The following is a 20,212-nucleotide window of genomic DNA, read 5'->3' as shown; positions in this document are numbered from 1 at the left end:
CTATTATAAAGAGGGTATATAAAATAGATATTCATCCAGACCCAAAAAATGCCTATTAGGTATATTAGAGGATGATATGGAATTTGACCCAATTTCAATAGGGATTTCACATATTTTATTTCAAGCTAGGAAACATATTGCATCCAAATGGATTAACCCCTCACCTCCAGAAATTAGTGAACTAAAAAATAGGATAAATAACATTATCAGATTAGAAAAAGGGGTATATAAAAAACAAAACTCAATGAATAAATTTGAGAAAATATGGGGTTTATGGTTGGATACACCTGGAATGCCAGCAAGGGGGTTATTGTAGGAGAGACAATGACTTATAGGGGAAGGGGGGTATTGGCACATTGTAATGTGTATTGGAATTCCTTAACATGTGGTATGGGTAATATAGCACACCTATATGTGTATAGGATTATAATATTTATTACAATATTATGGTTATATAAAATATTTCAAGAATGTGGAATGTTAATTGTAAGAAATAGTAACTGAAAGTTATCAGACGGTAATGGGCAAGCTGAAAGGATATACAGGAGAGATGCATATATGTGATTCCTATGGTATGTTATTTTATTATTGTATGTACTGGTTTCTTGTTTTGTCAAAAAAAATAAGTAAGAAAATCTCAATAAAAATATATTGGATTAAAAAAAAAAGATTAGAAAAAAGGCTTCTCCCCCGTGTGGGTTCTCTGGTGCCTAATCAAATTGGATGTCTGGTTAAAACATTTCCCACAATCTGAACATGAAAAAGGCTTCTCCCCTGTGTGGGTTCTCTGGTGCTTAACCAAAGCTGATTTATGGTTAAAACATTTCCCACATTCTGAACATGAAAAGGGCTTCTCCCCTGTGTGGGTTCTCTGGTGCGCAACCAAAACTGATTTTTGGTTAAAACATTTACCACATTCTGAACAGGAAAAGGGCTTCTCCCCTGTGTGGGTTCTCTGGTGCTTAATCAAACCTGATTTCTGGTTAAAACATTTCCCACATTCGGAACAGGAAAAGGGCTTCTCCCCTGTGTGGGTTCTCTGGTGGTTATCAAGATGGCATTTCCAGTTAAAACATTTCCCACATTCTGAACATGAAAAAGGCTTCTCCCCTGTGTGGGTTCTCTGGTGATCAACAAAAACTGATTTCTGGTTAAAATATTTTCCACATTTGGAACAAAAAAATCTGTTGTCCACTGTGTGTATTTTTTGATGTTTAAGAATAGACTTTTCGAGGGTAAAACTATTTCCATTTTCTGAACGTGAAAATGATTTCTTTGCTTTAGGAGCAGTTCGTTTTTTAATGCTTATTTTATTTTGATTTTCCTTAGTAGTCGGTAATGAATCAGAAGATAGGACCTGTTTCATAGGATCAGATGATTGATGTTTGCTGTCAAGGGATGATGGTATATCTGGAGTAATGGCATTCACTTCAATTGTATCCTGTGGGATCTCAAGATCGTCAGATTTAAAAATCTCCTGTCCGTCTGATCTTTTGGTACAGTCATCTGCCAAGAAAAAAAACAATTATTAATTTAGAATAAAATATCCTTGAAATTTATATTTTTGAACATTTCTACTTAAAATGTCTAAACAAACACATCCCTGGGCTACATGCTAATCCAGGGAAATGAAGAGATATATGCTCAAGCTTAAAAATCAATTTTATTAGACACAAATCTAAAAAATAGAGGAATATTTACAATTCTGCTCTGGTTTTCTGCCATTTTGTTATAATAGGGTTTCTGCAAAAGGTGTGTCCCATCTCCTCTGGGACGTCTACTTCTCCTCCTGCTTCGACTTGTGTAACGTCTGCTTCTGTCACCAGGAGCCGCCTTATTCATTCTGCAGGCGGCACTGGTGATGGAAGAGACGTCAGAACCAGAAGCTCTGCGAGGCACAGGCTCTGTCCAGCCACTAAGATTAGGGTGCCTGGGACCTGTAGTACCATCCAGTCTGGCAGTATGGGTGTGTGTGCTGTCCAGCTGGAGTAATCTGCTCCCTGCTTCAGCCATTTGGAAAGCACCGCACCCTACTAAAGCTGGAAGCATATTGCCGGAAGCTGCCGGATACAGCCTTGTCCTCCTCTGGTTCAGTCCTCTGTGCCCAGCTCCTGGCTTGTGTATTTGTTTCCTGTTGTGACCCCGGCCCGTTTACTGACTACTTTTGTGTCTTCTGATTTTGTATTTTCTCTGCCCTCCTGGTTCTGACCCGGCTACCTGACTATTCTTCTTCCCATCTCACTCCACAGAACAGCAGGTAACACCGTGGCCCAAGCCTAGGGGTCTCTGTGTAAGTCCAGATCCATGTAGAGGGGTTAAAGGGTGATGAGCAAAGTAATTTTTTAAATCTAGAAACGGGTAGATAAGGCAAGCCTGTTCGTGGTAGCCATCTTTTGAGCTTCCAGGTGACCATAAACAGTGCCCCCAATACATTGTGTCTGCAAACAGCAAGATCTGCATTAGAATAGCTAAATGGCGCTCCTTCCCTTCTTAACCTGCCATGTGCCCAGACAGTAGTGTACAACCGTATATAGGGTATTGTCAGATTCAAAAGAAGTTGGAAAATAATTTGTAAGGTCCATTTGTTACCTATTATCCTTTGTGAAGAATTTCAAAGTTATCACCATATAAAGTGATTTGAAAAATGGGCCTGATTAGAAACACAAAACTGGCTGCAGGAAGGGGTTAAATCAGAGGATTACTGAAGTCAAAAACAGTGAGTATAGACAATAACACATCTACTGAAATGATCAAACTCAACAGTCTTCATCAGAGAAAAATGAGTAACTAGTGGTGAAACCTCTCTGGGGTAATTAGAGTATGGGGCTCGGTGGCTCTTGGGAATCTAAACTATCGTAAGGGACAATATTTTCTTTCTGATGAGTTTCAAGAAGAAATATTAGACATTTAAAGAGAACTTTTTATAATACTGCAGAGATGAGGTGCCTTAAATTTAGATCTCGGGCATTTGGAGGAGGTAATGGATATCTTTCTGAAAGACTATCAGGGAGTTACAGAGTCACATAAGTGAGGCCGGCTGATCCCACCACAATGAAACTATCATACAGAATGAACTTGTGAAAAAAGAAAGAATATAAAAACATGTAACATCCCCAACAACAACGTATGTATGAGGGGAGAAATCCAACACTAAACCGGAGTTATACTCATTTGTGGTGGACCATTGGAGCAACTATGAGTTCTGACCAAAAGAGTAGAGAAAGTATTAGCGCCCCCATTTCAAAAGAGATTGTGCAGTAATCTGAATTCCTTAGGATTGAAAACATAATGTAATTTATGACGTTGAGTGAATCCATGAAACCAGGGCTGGAGCCAACACATCTCCTGCAGACGTGAATAAATGTACATTACAGCCATCAGCCACGCACAGCTTAGAGATATATCATGGCACAGGTGTAATGTTTTTTGTATAGTTTAATGCAATCCTTTTTGAAGTTAATTGGTTTTAAAAGATATTGAAAAGTCAGGATAAAGGGAAACTCTTGATATGTTAAAAGAAATTCACACTTGGCCCTCACTGGACATTTAATGTTGTCGATCATAAAAGCGAAGTTTGGTCAGAAAGACTGGACCTGGTCTTGTAGGGACCAAAAGAGCACATTTAGCAGCACAGAAGGCAGAGAAGGTAGATTCATCCAATAAGATATCAGGGATCTAGGAAGCCAACAGCATCATTACCCTCCGCTTTCTCTTACAGACCCATCATAATATTTTTCTTCAAGTGATTTTTTAATTTGTCAACACATTCTACGCACGCTGTCATTTGGCTTTGTAGTTTACAGATCTGAGCAAGTAAAAGCATCTCCTAATCCCAGGGGGTAGGTGGATCTTCCAGGTAGTAAGTTGTGTAGAAAAGGGCTTTCACAATTTCCCAAAGTAAATTGAATATTTTCGGACTGAGGAGAATGTTGTGGTCTAGCGGCAAAATGGTGATCACACGATTGTGACACGGCCGGACTACACCACTGATAAAGCAGCCACAGCCGGTGACTGAGAAGAATCTGTGACTTCTCTGTATTCAGTGGTCAGTACTCACCTGGGTAGTCATATGTAGGAATCTCTTCCTTACACCGCTCATCACCCCTCACATATGTCTCTGTAGTATTAATATGGGTCAGATTTTCACCCTTAAATAAATATTATAAAAGTCAAAGACAGATGGAGAAGTCACATCTATGATCAGCTCTAATCCTGCCATCTCCACAGTTCTCACTACACAAATATAAATCATAATACTGGTGGATAAAACAAGACTGAACAAAAAACCTTTACAGCCGTCTACACATCATAGGGGAAATCTCATGACATGTTATCTGTATCTACCTGAGGAACATTGGGATCTTCTTGTTTATAGTCCTGTAGAAGAAGATGACGGGGACATCTCTCTGGTGTTGTCCTCTTACTGGATAGATCTGGAGGAAACACATACAGGGGCTGAATTCATTCTTTAAATACAGATAATTATAGGCCATGTGTATTTAGTCCTGTCTATTACCTGGTGATGTGAGGGACTGGGGAACCTCCAACAAGATGTTCCTGTACAGATCTTTGTGTCCTTCTAAATACTCCCACTCCTCCATGGAGAAATATACAGCGAAATCCTGACACCTTATAAGAACCTGACAAATACAATGATACAGTCATCCCCCCGATCCCTTCATAGTGTTACTGTATAATGTCCCAGCAATGTCACCTCTCCAGTCAGAAGCTCAATCATCTTGTAGGCGAGTTCTAGGATCTGGTCATTGATGTCCTCATGTATCAGGGGGTGAGGTGGAGGCCCCGTGATTAATCTCTGGTTATGGAGAGACACATTAATAAATCTCACTCCAGACATTTCCAGAGTCCTCACCTCTCCAGTTCTGTCCATCTGTTATTCCCATATATAAGAATAATTAAATGCGATGTCATCAGAATCTCTCACCTCTCCAGTAAGCCGGAAGAGGATCTCTAGGGTGAGGTGTAATATCCTCTCCACCATCTCCATCTTGTCCCTGTCCATATCCATCTTTGATGGGTAAATCAGGAAAATTTTGTTATATAGAAGATCTTCACTGAGAGGATTCGGTATTGTAGAGACCTGAATGAGAAGAAAATAAGCCGATGGAACATCATAAAAATCCTGTGTAATAATACAACTATTGGAGATAACGAGGGGAAACATATAAGGAGATTTATTATTTGACAGTATTTAGTTTTTTCTTTACATCTAGTAATAAAACCTTTATATTTTAGGCCACAGACAACAAGCAGTTTCTTCCTCAGAGTCTGCAGCTGAATACATTTCTCATAGACTCACTGTAAGGGAAATATTGAGAAAATATTAACAATGTCTCCCAAACCTCTTTTCCCTCTCACCCCTCCCTTATCCACCATTTGGACCAAACCAACTGTTTCCATGCAATTTAACACACACAGCAGAAGTCACTTGTAGACAAATGCAGCACAAAAGGTGCTACTGACCCACTTAACATACGAATGCATCTCCCCTTAGCACAGACCTGGGATAGACTGACACCTTCCAGCAGGGGCAGAGATTGAAGAAAAACTCATTTAGGCTTCAAAGGGGTTTAACACAAACTCCAGGATGTCCGGAGCTGATACCAAATATGGAATATTGGAAGTTCCATAACTCCGCTAATAATGGGACCCATATTTTTAGTGGCAGGGTCAGCCAAGGAACAATATGCTTATTTTTTCGTACCTGTGAGCCCCTCCAGGTATCTGGGGTGCAAAAGTAACAAAATAACAGACCACAACTATGTCATGCGTGGTCTCTAAAGGAAGGTAAATTCATAATGGAAAAAATGGTATTACTTCCGGGCTTCTGCGATCAACCAACGATAAGTTATCGCAAAAGCCAGATATTCTAATAAAAATATGGAGGCTGGTATCCAGCCCACGTAATGTCATCCCAGGTGCTGTGTGGGCAGGTCTCCCCTTAGGCATAAAAGAATCCAAGGAGGATGGATGAGTATTCATTGCCAGGGGGGTATAAAGACTATAATAAACGGATCTTGTTCGATAACAGTCAAATCAATAAGTGGGGCGCCCCCCTCCAGCTAAACAGAATTGTCTCTGCGATCTGTCTATCACGTAAGTCTTCTTTAATCCCGTTTATATTATGTAACTGTATATTCTGTACTGTATTGTCCCCTTTGTAAAATCCTTGTATATTTTTCATAACATTGCCTTCCTTTTGGATTAAATATAAAATGTAATAGTCCTGTTTCTTTTGCTCTGTAATCGTTCCCTCCCCCGAAGCCATATACGCTACTAGAACGCAGGCGTCCGACCAGGCCTGTATTATATTTCAAATCTGGACGGTGGTGGCAGCGAATAATAATAATTGGGTTATCGTGAAGCTGACAGTGACCGTACGGGGGCATATACACATATCCCTACAGAGTGACGACTATGGTGAGAAATAATGTGATCTCCCCGATGTCGCCTCTTTGTGAGTTCATGGCACCTTCTATAACGCTAATTCTCGTCTCATTTTCCGACAATGGAATTGGAATTAGCAATACTGCAGGAGATATTCATTATGATCCCCATGTTTCTCCCCTTCCCTGCTCATCACCTCTGGAGCTGTGCTAGTCATGGGGCAGCTACCATTGACCATGTCACTATCTGGCGTGACAGTGGTCACTCACACGGGACAACCTGCTTCCTGGTGTCCATGCCTGCTCCCTTTGCACATAGCACTTATGCTGGCTCAATTTAGGGGATCCTCAGCAGCATCACCCCGCAAGATGAGGTGGCTGAACTACCTTTAACACAACATAAATTTTTATTATGCTTGTCATTGACATTATTGACAGTGGCATTACATGCCATATCAGATCTGGGAGGGTGGTCAAACACCCCCAAACCCCGTGACAGTCAGGGTCTTCCCAGGAATGCGTTCCTCTGGTAACATGAACTCAGGGTGGATGAGGGTACATTCTGCGCCAGTGTTCTTAAGGCCAACAGTAAGGGGCTGTAAGTTTTCCCGGGCCCTGTCAACCGCCCCACCCACAAAAAGAATGGCTGCAGTAGGTCCTGAGGCCTCAGGTGTGGTGTTCATCTTAAGCAAAAGGTGGCTACTTTGAAGAACCTAGAATATAAGACATATTTTCAGTTGTTTCACACTTTTTTGTTAAGTATATAATTCCACATGTGTTAATTTATAGTTTTGATGCCTTCAGTGTGAATGTACAATTTTCATAGTCATGAAAATACAGAAAAATCTTTAAATGAGAAGGTGTGTCCAAACTTTTGGTCTGTACTGTAGGTGGAGGGGAGATACTCAACAGGATCCGTTGCTATAATAAATATATACTCCCGCAATAAATACTACCAACCTCAGCAGATGCGGCTGAAGGGAAAGACCTGCCCACATACCCCCTGGGATGACATTACGGGGGCTGGTCTCCAGCCTTCATATCTTTATTAGATATCTGTTTTTTGTGATAACTTATTGTGGGTTGATCGTAGAGGCCCGAAAGTGATAAAATTTTCTCCGCTATGATTTTACCTTTCTCCAGAGACCTCACACGGTATAGCTGCAATTTGTTATTTTGGGACTTTTGCGCCACAGCCCCCAGAGGAACCTACAGAGACACGAAAATATCCATATCATTCCCTAGCTGACCCGGTCACTAAAAATATGGGTCCCTTCATTTTCAGAATTATGAAACTTTAGTTATTCCATATTTCGTTTTGACTCCGAAGATCCTGCAGTCTTTGTTAAACCCCTTTTGAGCCTAAACGAGCCATTTCCTCTTTCCTTCCATCTCTGCCCCTATGCTGGAAGGTGTCAACCTATCCCAGGTCTGTGCTAAGAGGAGATGCATTTGTATGTAGAATAGGCTACTGAGCTCCTTGTACTGTTATTTTCATACCGACAGCTGCGTGGAGTGTCAGCTCTGCTCTGGAGACAAATGGTGGATAAGGGAGGGATGAAGAGGGGTTTCAGGGACAGAGAATTTGTTAATACTTTCTCAATATTTCCCTGACAGAAACTATGCACTAAAAGGTCCCTAATTGACTGAACCTTTCTGAAAGTTATTGTAGGAGTAGATCCCACAGAACCCTCAGGTCCGGGTCAGCCACAAGTATATCCCAGTGTTTTCTGAGGATATGAAAGATACAGTCACTAATTGTCGTAAGTTTTTCTTACTCGTGTTGTTCTATCTTTTTCTTGGTCTCTTGGATAGGTATGGAGGAGTGTCTGTCTCTCCCATTTTTCTGCAAACGATGATGTGGAATCCAAAATGTACCACGAGTACACTTTTTCCCTTAATCTGATGTTCAGGTCTATTGCCTGTATATTAAAATCTGTGACATTAGAGCAGTACCCTCTCAACAGTAAAAATTGTCCCTTGGGTATTCCTCTTTTTATGAGGTTGGGTTGGTGGATATCCAACTTCAATAGTTTATTAGTACTTGAAGGTTTATGATAGATGAGTGTTCCTAGGGTCCCATTGCAATCTTTCTTGATTAGTACATCCAGGAATGGCAACTGGTAATAATTAAATTCAGATGTAAATCTCAGGTAGTCTCTATTGATGTTGAGTTCCCTGTTGAGTTCCCTGACAAATTCAAAAGATTGTTCACTCGTCCCTGACCAGATAATAAAAATGTCGTAAATATATTTGTACCATACCCCAATATATGGATGCCACCACTTATGATCATCCCTGAACATTGTGGTTTCCTCCCACCAGCTCAGCAATACTTTAGCATGTGATGGTGCACAGGGGCTCCCCATCGCAGTACCCCTGAGCTGGTGGAAGTATTTCCTGTCAAAAAGAAAGAAGTTATGAGTAATAGCGAATTTTAGAAGATCCTCCATGAAGTCATTATGTCTGCTACACTCTATTGACCTCGATTTCAAGAAATGTCTTACTCCTCTGATACCATCCTCATGCGGTATATTACTGTACAAAGCCTCGATATCTAGTAAGGCCTGCTCCCCTACATGCATGTATACATGCTCGAGGGTCTACATGTAGGGGAGCAGGCAAAGGGAAAACCATTTTCCAGAGGAATTATTCCAACTATAAAACCTCAGGCGGTACTGTGGGAACATTACACATCATAAATACTGCCTAAGGGGCATAATGGGGGCATTACACTGTGTGGGGGCATCATACATACTGCATATGGGGCATAATGGGGGCATTACACTGTGTGAGGGCATCATACATCCTGCATAAGGGGCATAATTGGGACATTACACTGTGTGGGGGCATCATACATACTGCATATGGGGCATAATGGGGACATTACACTGTGTGGGGGCATCATACATACTGCATAAGGGGAATAATGGGGGCATTACACTGTGTGGGGGGCATCATACTGCATAAGGGGCATAATGGGGGCATTAAATTGTGTGAGGGGCATCATACATTCTGCATAAGGGGTATAATGGGAGCATTACACTGTGTGGGGGCATCATACATACTGCATAAGGGGCATAATGGGGGCATTACATTGTGTGGGGGCATCATACATACTACATAAGGGGCATAATGGGGGCATTACACTGTGGGGGGCATCATACATACTGCATAAGGGGCATAATGGGGGCATTACACTGTGTGGGGGCATCATACATACTGTATAAGGGGCATAATGGGGGCATTACACTGTGGGGGGCATCATACATACTACATAAGGGGCATAATGGGGGCATTACACTGTGGGGGGCATCATACATCCTGGATAAGGGGCATAATGGGGGCATTACACTGTGGGGGGCATCATACATACTGCATAAGGGACATAATGGGGGCATTACACTGTGTGGGGGCATCATACATCCAGCATAAGGGGCATAAAGGAGGCATTACACTGTGTGGGGACATCATACATCCTGCATAAGGGGCATAATGGGGGCATTACACTGTGGGGGCATCATACATCCTGCATAAGGGGCATAATGGGGGCATTACACTGTGGGGGGGCATCATACATACAGCATAAGGGGCATAATGGGGGCATTACACTGTGGGGGGCATCATACATACTGCATAAGGGACATAATGAGGGCATTACACTGTGTGGAGCATCATACATCCTGCATAAGGGGCATAATGGGGGCATTACACTGTGTGGGGGCATCATTCATTCGGCATAAGGGGCATTACACTGTGTGGGGGCATCATACATACTGCATAAGGGGCATTACACTGTGTGGGGGCATCATACATACTGCATAAGGGGCATAATGGCAGCATTACACTGTGTGGGGCATCATACATTCTGCATAAGGGGCATAATGGGGCATTACACTGTGTGGGGCATCATACATACTGCATAAGGGGCATAATGGGGGCATTACACTGTGGGGGGCATCATACATACTACATAAGGGGCATAATGGGGGCATTACACTGTGGGGGGCATCATACATACTGCATAAGGGACATAATGGGGGCATTACACTGTGTGGGGGCATCATACATCCAGCATAAGGGGCATAAAGGAGGCATTACACTGTGTGGGGACATCATACATCCTGCATAAGGGGCATAATGGGGGCATTACACTGTGGGGGCATCATACATCCTGCATAAGGGGCATAATGGGGGCATTACACTGTGGGGGGGCATCATACATACAGCATAAGGGGCATAATGGGGGCATTACACTGTGGGGGGCATCATACATACTGCATAAGGGACATAATGAGGGCATTACACTGTGTGGAGCATCATACATCCTGCATAAGGGGCATAATGGGGGCATTACACTGTGTGGGGGCATCATTCATTCGGCATAAGGGGCATTACACTGTGTGGGGGCATCATACATACTGCATAAGGGGCATTACACTGTGTGGGGGCATCATACATACTGCATAAGGGGCATAATGGCAGCATTACACTGTGTGGGGCATCATACATTCTGCATAAGGGGCATAATGGGGCATTACACTGTGTGGGGCATCATACATACTGCATAAGGGGCATAATGGGGGCATTACACTGTGTGGGGCATCATACATACTGCATAAGGGGCATAATGGGGGCATTACACTGTGGGGCATCATACATCCTGCATAAGGGGCATAATGGGGGCATTACACTGTGGGGGGCATCATACATCCTGTATAAGGGGCATAATGGGGGCATTACACTGTGGGGCCAGTAAAGGGGTCCTGTACTATGAGAACAATACGTTTCCTCCCTTCCTGTCTCCATAGTTGGGTCGTATGTATCTATTACAGGAAACAGAACAAAAACCTTATGATTCTTATAAAGGGGCAACACAAGACCCCAAAAGAGTCTCCGTGTTGAAGGGGTTAATGCCCCCTGCGCCCAGTAATGGGGTCTCCACATACCTCCACCTGCAGAGCCGCCACCACATATATGGCTGCTCTGTGCGCACAGGAGCTGTGATGAGGTCACAGGAGGGGAGGAGTCAGGGGTCACATGATCAGGGGCCTCAGTGGATGCAGGACTCTGCTGTGCTGGTTGTCATGGTGCTGGATGAGCTGAAGTTTATGTGTGGGGTCAGGAGGGGTTTACAGTGTGGATGTAGCAGAGCCGCGTGTGTACGAGGTGTACGGAGCAGAGCCGCGTGTGTACGAGGTGTACGGAGCGGAGCCGCGTGTGTACGAGGTGTACGGAGCGGAGCCGCGTGTGTACAAGGTGTACGGAGCAGAGCCGCGTGTGTACGAGGTGTACGGAGCAGAGCCACGCGTGTACGAGGTGTACGGAGCGGAGCCGCGTGTGTACGAGGTGTACGGAGCAGAGCCGTCTGTACGAGGTGTACGGAGCGGAGCCGCGTGTGTACGAGGTGTACGGAGTGGAGCCGCGTGTGTACAAGGTGTACGGAGCAGAGCCGCGTGTGTACGAGGTGTACGGAGCAGAGCCGCGTGTGTACGAGGTGTACGGAGCAGAGCCGCGTGTGTACGAGGTGTACGGAGCAGAGCCACGCGTGTACGAGGTGTACGGAGCGGAGCCGCGTGTGTACGAGGTGTACGGAGCAGAGCCGCGTGTGTACGAGGCGTACGGAGCGGAGCCGCGTGTGTACGAGGCGTACTGAGTGGAGCCGCGCGTGTACGAGGTGTACGGAGCGGAGCCGCGTGTGTACGAGGTGTACGGAGCGGAGCCGCGTGTGTACGAGGTGTACGGAGCAGAGCCACGCGTGTACGAGGTGTACGGAGCGGAGCCGCGCGTGTACGAGGTGTACGGAGCAGAGCCGCGCGTGTACGAGGCGTACGGAGCGGAGCCGCGCGTGTACGAGGCGTACTGAGCGGAGCCGCGCGTGTACGAGGCGTACTGAGCGGAGCCGCGCGTGTACGAGGCGTACTGAGCGGAGCCGCGCGTGTACGAGGCGTACGGAGCGGAGCCGCGTGTGTACGAGGCGTACGGAGCGGAGCCGCGCGTGTACGAGGTGTACGGAGCAGAGCCGCGCGTGTACGAGGCGTACGGAGCGGAGCCGCGTGTGTACGAGGCGTACTGAGCGGAGCCGCGCGTGTACGAGGCGTACGGAGCGGAGCCGCGTGTGTACGAGGCGTACGGAGCGGAGCCGCGTGTGTACGAGGTGTACGGAGCAGAGCAGTGTGTGTACGAGGTGTACGGAGCAGAGCAGTGTGTGTACGAGGTGTACGGAGCAGAGCAGTGTGTGTACGAGGTGTACGGAGCAGAGCAGTGTGTGTACGAGGTGTACGGAGCGGAGCCGCGCGTGTACGAGGTGTACGGAGCAGAGCCGCGCATGTACGAGGTGTACGGAGCAGAGCCGCGCGTGTACGAGGTGTACGGAGCAGAGCCGCGCGTGTACGAGGTGTACGGAGCAGAGCCGCGCGTGTACGAGGTGTACGGAGCGGAGCCGCGCGTGTACGAGGCGTACGGAGCGGAGCCGCGTGTGTACGAGGCGTACGGAGCAGAGCCGCGTGTGTACGAGGCGTACGGAGCAGAGCCGTCTGTACGAGGCGTACGGAGCAGAGCCGTCTGTACGAGGCGCACGGAGCGGAGCCGTCTGTACGAGGCGTACGGAGCAGTGCCGCGCGTGTACGAGGTGTACGGAGCGGAGCCGCATGTGTACGAGGTGTACGGAGCGGAGCCGCGTGTGTACGAGGTGTACGGAGCAGAGCCGTGTGTGTACGGAGCGGAGCCGCGTGTGTACGAGGTGTACGGAGCGGAGGCGCGCGTGTACTAGGCGTACGGAGTGGAGCCGCGTGTGTGCCAGGTGTACGGAGCGGAGCCGCGCGTGTACGAGGCGTACGGAGCGGAGCCGCGCATGTACGAGGTGTATGGAGCGGAGCCACGCGTGTACGAGGTGTATGGAGCGGAGCCACGCGTGTACGAGGTGTATGGAGCGGAGCCGCGCGTGTATGAGGTGTGTGGAGCGGAACCGCGTGTGTACGAGGTGTGCGGAGCCTCATGTGTACGAGGTGTGCGGAGCCGCGTATGTACGAGGTGTACGGAGCGGAGCCCCATGTGTACGAGGCGTACGGAGCGGAGCCGCGTGTGTACGAGGTGTACGGAGCAGAGCCACGTGTGTACGAGGTGTACGGAGCAGAGCCGCGCATGTACGAGGTGTACGGAGCAGAGCCGCGCGTGTACGAGGTGTACAGAGCAGAGCCGCACGTGTACGAGCTGTACGGAGCAGAGCCGCACGTGTACGAGCTGTACGGAGCAGAGCCGCGCGTGTACGAGGTGTGCGGAGCGGAGCCGCGCGTGTACGAGGTGTACGGAGCGGAGCCGCGCGTGTACGAGGTGTACGGAGCGGGAGCCACGTGTGTTACGAGGTGTACGGAGCGGAGCCGCGTGTGTACGAGGTGTACGGAGCGGAGCCGTGCGTGTACGAGGTGTACAGAGCGGGAGCCATGTGTGTTACGAGGTGTACGGAGCAGAGCCGCGCGTGTACGAGGTGTAAGGAGCGGAGCCGTGCGTGTACGAGGTGTACAGAGCAGAGCCACGTGTGTATGAGGTGTATGGAGCGGAACCGCATGTGTACGAGGTGTACAGGGCGGAGCTGCGCGTGTACAAGGTGTACGGAGCAGAGCCGTGTGTGTTTGTCAGTCCTCACTTGTAAGGGCCAATAGCAAAGCCCTCGAGGTGTGAAGAACATACAACCCCCTAAAGTGACCCCATTTCGGACACTGCACACACAAGGGAAGTCATCTGAGGGTGTAATGGGCGTTCTTACGTTTTTATCCCACAGGTGTCTCACTGATTTCTTTACCTCTCGTTTGTGTGTAAATAATATTACATTTGCTCAGAGCCGCAGTGAGGGGTTCAGCCAGGGGTGGACACACCACCGATGCACCCGGGCCCAGAGGTGAAGGGGGGCCCATGCAGGAAGGGGCGTAGTGCTCAGGCAGTAGACCACGCAGCTGCTATGGGGCCCCTTGACTGAGGGCTGATGCTGCTTATCCCCGTCCACTCCCACCCGTCATGATTTTTGATACCCTGGGCAGAGTGAGGGCATTGAAAAAGGGGGCATGTCATGCAGGAGAGAGGCCGGTGGCCAATGAATGCTTCCCCATCAGACTGATGAGAGCGCTCATTGACTGCTGTGTCTGTCCTCCTGCAGGGACTTGCAATGGGTCTTCTGCCTCCTGCTGTTCCTTTCCCAGAAGCATTTCCTCAAAAAGTAGAGGGAGGGGGAAGAGAGTCCACAGCATCGGACCACACGCTGGGGCAATCAGTCCTGTCTGCTGTGTACCCTCCTCCACAGTGCGTTCTGCAGCCCTCTCCAGAAGACCCCAATAGCATAAAACATTAGTATATGAGTGTATGTATATGTGTGCAGGGCTGCCACCAGGAATTTCAGGTCCCATACTGGCAAAATTTTCTGGCCCCCTGAGACTCCGCCCAGGCTCCACCCCAGCTCCACCTTCACTCTTCGAACCTTCCACAGTCACACCGCCCACTGTTGGAAAAACTCCACTTCTGCACCACATCCTCACCAATCACACATTAAGGGTATGTGCCCACGGTCAGGAGCCGCCTGCGGGATAGCCGCATGACTTCTGCCCTTATTTTATGCAAATGAGTGGCACAATTATTTTTTTTTGTACATTGCAGACTTTCCTCATAAAGGTAAAGTCCGTGGAGAAAGTCCACATGTGGACCCACAAGTCAAATTGACATGCTGCTGGTCTGAAAGCAGCCAAAATTAGAAAAATATTGTCTCTGTCCAAATATATATGGACCTCTCTGTACATAGCCAGCAGCTTTTGTTTTGGTCAAAAGATTTTGTAAGCCAACAACATGACAAGGTGGACTCTTCTGGCCGGACCCTGCTCTACTCTAGCCTATTAAACATTTCTTGAAATATCCTGTACTCTTTTTAGGTATATTTTTAGTTATTTTTCTTTAAGGGAATGTGTCACGTTTTTTAAAATGACCAATAATAATACATACAAGGGACAAATACCTTCACACTATGGCCGTACCACATAGTGGCCAAATATTACCACATACAAAGAATACCGCCACACCATGACTAGACCACATATTACCACCCCATAGTGACCGAATAATACTACATACAAGGAGCAAATACCACCAAACCATGGCCGGAGGACATATTACCACAAAATAGTGACCCAATAATACCACATAAAAAGAACAAATATCGCCACACCATGACTGGAGTATATATTACCACCTCATAGTCACCGAATAATACCATGTACAAGGGACAAATATCGCCACAACATTACCAGACCACATATTACCACCACATAGTGACCGAATACTACAATACTGATCATTGATAAAAAAAAACAATACTAATATTACCATAAGTGCCATTATACACAGGAGCTCTTTACATAGTATACAGTGTATAGTGTCAGTGTACAGGTAATACAGGGATCACCAGTGACATTATACACAGGAGCTCTGTACATATAGTGTCAGTGTACAGGTAATATAGTGATCTCCAGTGACATTATACACAGGAGCTCTGTATATAGTGTCAGAGTACAGATAATACAGGGATCACCGGTGACATTATACACAGGAGCTCTGTATATAGTGTCAGTGTAAAGGTAATACAGGGATCACCAGTGACATTATACACAGGAGCTCTGTATATAGTGTCAGTTTACAGGTAATACAGGGATCACCAGTGACATTATACACAGGAGCTCTGTATATACTGTCAGTGTACAGGTAATACAGGGATCACCAGTGACATTATAGCCTCTATATTTTTATTAGATATCTGTTTTTTTTGCGATAACTTATCGTGGGTTGATCGTAGAGGCCCAAAAGTGACTCCATATGTTCTGTTATGATTTTACCTTTCCCGAGAGACCACACACGGTATAGCTGCCGTCTATTTTGTTACTTTTGCAGCACAGCTCCCCAGAGAGGCTTACAGAGACGGGAAAATATCCATATTATTCCTTAGCTGACCCTGCCATCCAAAATATAGGCCCCATTATTATCGGACATATGGAACTTTAGTTATTCCATATTGGCTTTGGGCCGTCTGCAGGCCTTTGTTACATTCTCTTTGAAGCACTGGGAATATAACCTTCTCAGTTAGCTGTAAATCTATCACAAGCCTGTGTTAATTGGGTTTGGTAGCACCTTTTGGGCCAGCATTTGCTTACAAGGCCCTTCTCATGTGTGTGTTGATTTGCATAGAGGCAACTGGCCAAAGTGTCAGCTCTTCTCCCGTGGACAATTACTATAGGGGAGGAGGGAAGAGGAGTCTGGGAGAGAGACTTCTTAATATCTATGACAGGGGAGAAGAAAAGATTTTCAATATTTCCATGACAATCTGTTTTTCATTGATACAGAAAGAAATGCTATACCTATAGCCTCACGATCAAGTTTTGCATCAGACTCTATTTTGACGTATCCCATTGCAATTGCTCTGTTATACATCCAACTCCTGGATAGCATGGATTTGTACGCTCCATCTAATCTGATTCACCATTGCAATGTTCTACAGTAATCTCAGCAGTGTTTTGTACATACTTGTTTTCGTCTGTTTTACAATGATGCATCTATTTGCCTCCCGTTGATATGATTGATAATGCTCGGTATATCTGCGGCTCTATGATCCTTTGCCAGGATATTATGCTTTGCACCAGATCAGATGTGGGTGTATTTCCTAACATCGGTGGTTTTCACACAAATTTCCTGCAATAGACAGTTTATATACAGGGTGGGATACAAATATGCATGAACAAGAGTATGAGCTTTAATTCTGTGTTCCTTGTATATAGTATTACTTGTATGTAGTAATATGTGGTCTGGTCATGGTGTGGTGGTATTTGCTCCTTGTATGTGGTGTTCGGTCACTATGTGGTGGTTATATGTCGTCCGGTCACGGTGTGACGGTTTTTGTCCCTTTGTATGTGATATTAATTGAAAAAATGTATGTGACACATTCCCTTAAAGAAAAATAAAGAAAAATATACATAAATAGAGTACTGGATATTTTAAGAAATGTTTAATAGGTTAGAGTAGAGTAGGGCCCTGCCAGAAGAGTCTACCTTGTCGTGGCAGCAGCTTACAAAATCTTTGGCCAAAACAAAAGCTGCTGCTATGTACAGTGCCTTGTGAATGTATTTGCCCCCCTTGAACTTTTCTACCTTTTGCCACATTTCTGGCTTCAAACATAAAGATATAAAATTCTAATTTTTGGGGAAAGAACCAACAAGTGGGACACAATCGTGAAGTCGAACGAAATTTATTGGATATTTTAAACTTTTTAAAAAAATTAAAAACTGAAAAGTGTGGCGTGCAATATTATTCAGCTCCTTTGAGTTAATACTTTGTAGCTCCACCTTTTGCTGCGATTACAGCTGCAAGTCACCTGGGGTATGTCTCTATCAGTTTTGAACATCGAGAGGCTGAAATTCTTGCCCATTCTTCTTTGCAAATCAGCTCGAGCTCATTGAGGTTGGATGGAGGGCGTTTATGAACAGCAGTTTTCATCTCTTTCCACAGATTCTCGATTGGATTCAGGTCTGGACTTTGACTTGGCCATTCTAACACCTGGATACGTTTATTTTTGAACCATTGCATTGTAGATTTTGCTTTATGTTTGGGATCATTGTCTTGTTGGAAGATAAATCTCCTTCCCAGTCTCAGGTCTTTTGCAGACTCCAACAGGTTTTCTTCCAGAATGGTCCTGTATTTGGCTCCGTCCATCTTCCCATCAATTTTAACCATCTTCCCTGTCCGTGCTGAAGAAAAGCAGGCCCAAACCATGATGCTGACAGTGAGGATGGTGTTTTGAAGGTGATGAGCTGTGTTGCTTTTACGCCAAACATATCGTTTTGCATTGTGGCCAAAAAGTTTGATTTTGGTTTCATCTGACCAGAGCACCTTATTCCACATGTTTGGTGTGTCTCCCAGGTGGCTTGTGGCAAACTTCAAACGAGACTTTTTATGGATATCTTTGAGAAATGGCTTTCTTTTTGCCACTCTTCCATAAAGGCCAGATTTGTGCAGTGTACGACTGATTGTTATCCTATGGACAGACTCTCCCACCTCAGCTGTAGATCTCTGCTGTTCATCCAGAGTGATCATGGGCCTTTTGGCTGCATCTCTGATCAGTCTTCTCCTTGTTCGAGATGAAAGTTTAGAGGGACGGCCGGGTCTTGGTAGATTTGCAGTGGTCTGATACTCCTTCCATTTCATTATGATCGCTTGCACAGTGCTCCTTGAGATGTTTAAAACTTGGGAAATCTTTTTGTATCCAAATCCGGCTTTAAACTTCGCCACAACAGTATCTCGGACCTGCCTGGTGTGTTCCTTGGTCTTCATGATGCTCTCTGCACTTGAAACAGAACCCTGAGACTATCACAGAGCAGGTGCATTTATACAGAGACTTGATTACACAAGGTGGATTCTATTTATCATTACCAGTCATTTAGGACAGCATTGGATCATTCAGAGATCCTCACTGAACTTCTGGAGTGAGTTTGCTGCTCTGAAAGTAAAGGGGCCGAATAATATTGCACACCCCACTTTTTTAATTTTTTAAAAAGTTTAAAATATCCAATAAATTTCGTCCCACTTTTTGTTGATTCTTCCGAAAAAATTAGAATTTTATATCTTTATGTTTGAAGCCAGAAATGTGGCAAAAGGTAGAAAAGTTCAAGGGGGCCAAATACTTTCATAAGGCACAGTATGTGATCTGGTGTTCTATGGGAACTGTCAGGGTATGTGCACATGGTCAGGAGCCGCTGTGGGTTTGACACTGCAGCTTATGCAGCAACAAACCTGCAGCGGCAGGTGTTACAGCATAGTGTATAGGATTTCTAGAAATCCCATGTCCACTATGCAACTCTGTGGACCTATGGATCACCCACGAAAACTCGCATGCGTCGCATCTTTCAGACCCGCATCATGTCAATTTCTCTTGCAAGTCTACATGTGGACTTTCTCCACAGTCTAACTTCTATGAGGAAACTCCACATGTACAAAAAAAAAAAAATTGCACCACTCAATTGCATAAAATGAGGGCAGAAGCCGCACGTCTATCCCGCAGCTTTGGGGCCGCAGGCACCTCCTGAGCGTGGGCACATACCCTTAATGTGTGATTGATAAGGATGTGGTGCAGAAGTGGAGTTTTTCCAAGAGTGGGCGGTGTGACTGTGGAAGGTTCGAGGAGTGGAGGTGGAGCCTGGGCGGGTCTCCAGGGTGCCTAAAAAGTTTTTGCCAGTATGGGGCCTGAAATTCCTGGTGCCAGCCCTGCAGACATATACATACACTCATATACTAATCTTATATGATATTGCTGTCTTCTGGAGAGGGCTGCGGAACCCACTGTGGAGGAAGGAGCACAGCTCAGACAGGACTGATTTCAGCTTCCTGCCCCTGCGTGCTGTCAGATGCTATGGACTCTCCTCCCCAACCCCCTACTCTTAGAGGAAATTCTACTGGGAAAGGAACAGCAGGAGGCAGAAGACCCACTGTGAGACCCTGCAGGAGGACAGACACAGCAGCCAATGAGCGCTCTTATCAGTCTGATGGGGAAGAGTTCATTGGCCAGCGGCCTCTCTCCTGCATGACATACCCCCTTTTTCAATGGCCTCACTATGCCCAGGGTATTAAAAATCATTACGGGTGGGAGTGGACGGGGTTAAGCAGCATCAGCCCTCAGTCAAGGGGCTCCATAGCAGCTGCGTGGTCTACTGCCTGAGCACTAAGCCCCTTCCTGCATGGGCCCCCCTTCACCTCTGGGCCCGGGTGCATCGGCGGTGTGTCCA

General features: G+C 46.0%; 1 protein-coding gene across 1 annotated transcript; it reads right to left on the bottom strand.

The window, feature by feature from the left end:
* Positions 1-419: 419 nt before the first annotated feature.
* On the bottom strand, positions 420-11,419 carry LOC141201468 (uncharacterized). The gene is made up of 7 exons (XM_073663461.1): positions 11,357-11,419; positions 4,946-5,101; positions 4,715-4,816; positions 4,517-4,640; positions 4,345-4,433; positions 4,058-4,148; positions 420-1,506 (listed from the first exon to the last, which is right to left on the bottom strand). The coding sequence occupies exons 2-7, from the start codon at positions 5,027-5,029 to the stop codon at positions 671-673; spliced, it is 1,326 nt and encodes a 441-aa protein (XP_073519562.1). The 5' UTR covers positions 5,030-5,101; positions 11,357-11,419; the 3' UTR covers positions 420-670.
* Positions 11,420-20,212: the final 8,793 nt, after the last annotated feature.

Source organism: Phyllobates terribilis, unplaced genomic scaffold, assembly GCF_046119375.1.
Source record: "Phyllobates terribilis strain yellow unplaced genomic scaffold, ASM4611937v1 Scaffold_116__1_contigs__length_5312468, whole genome shotgun sequence".
Lineage (NCBI taxonomy): Eukaryota > Metazoa > Chordata > Amphibia > Anura > Dendrobatidae > Phyllobates > Phyllobates terribilis.
Note: the sequence above shows the minus strand (reverse complement) of the source record. Positions and strands in the feature narration are given on the sequence as shown.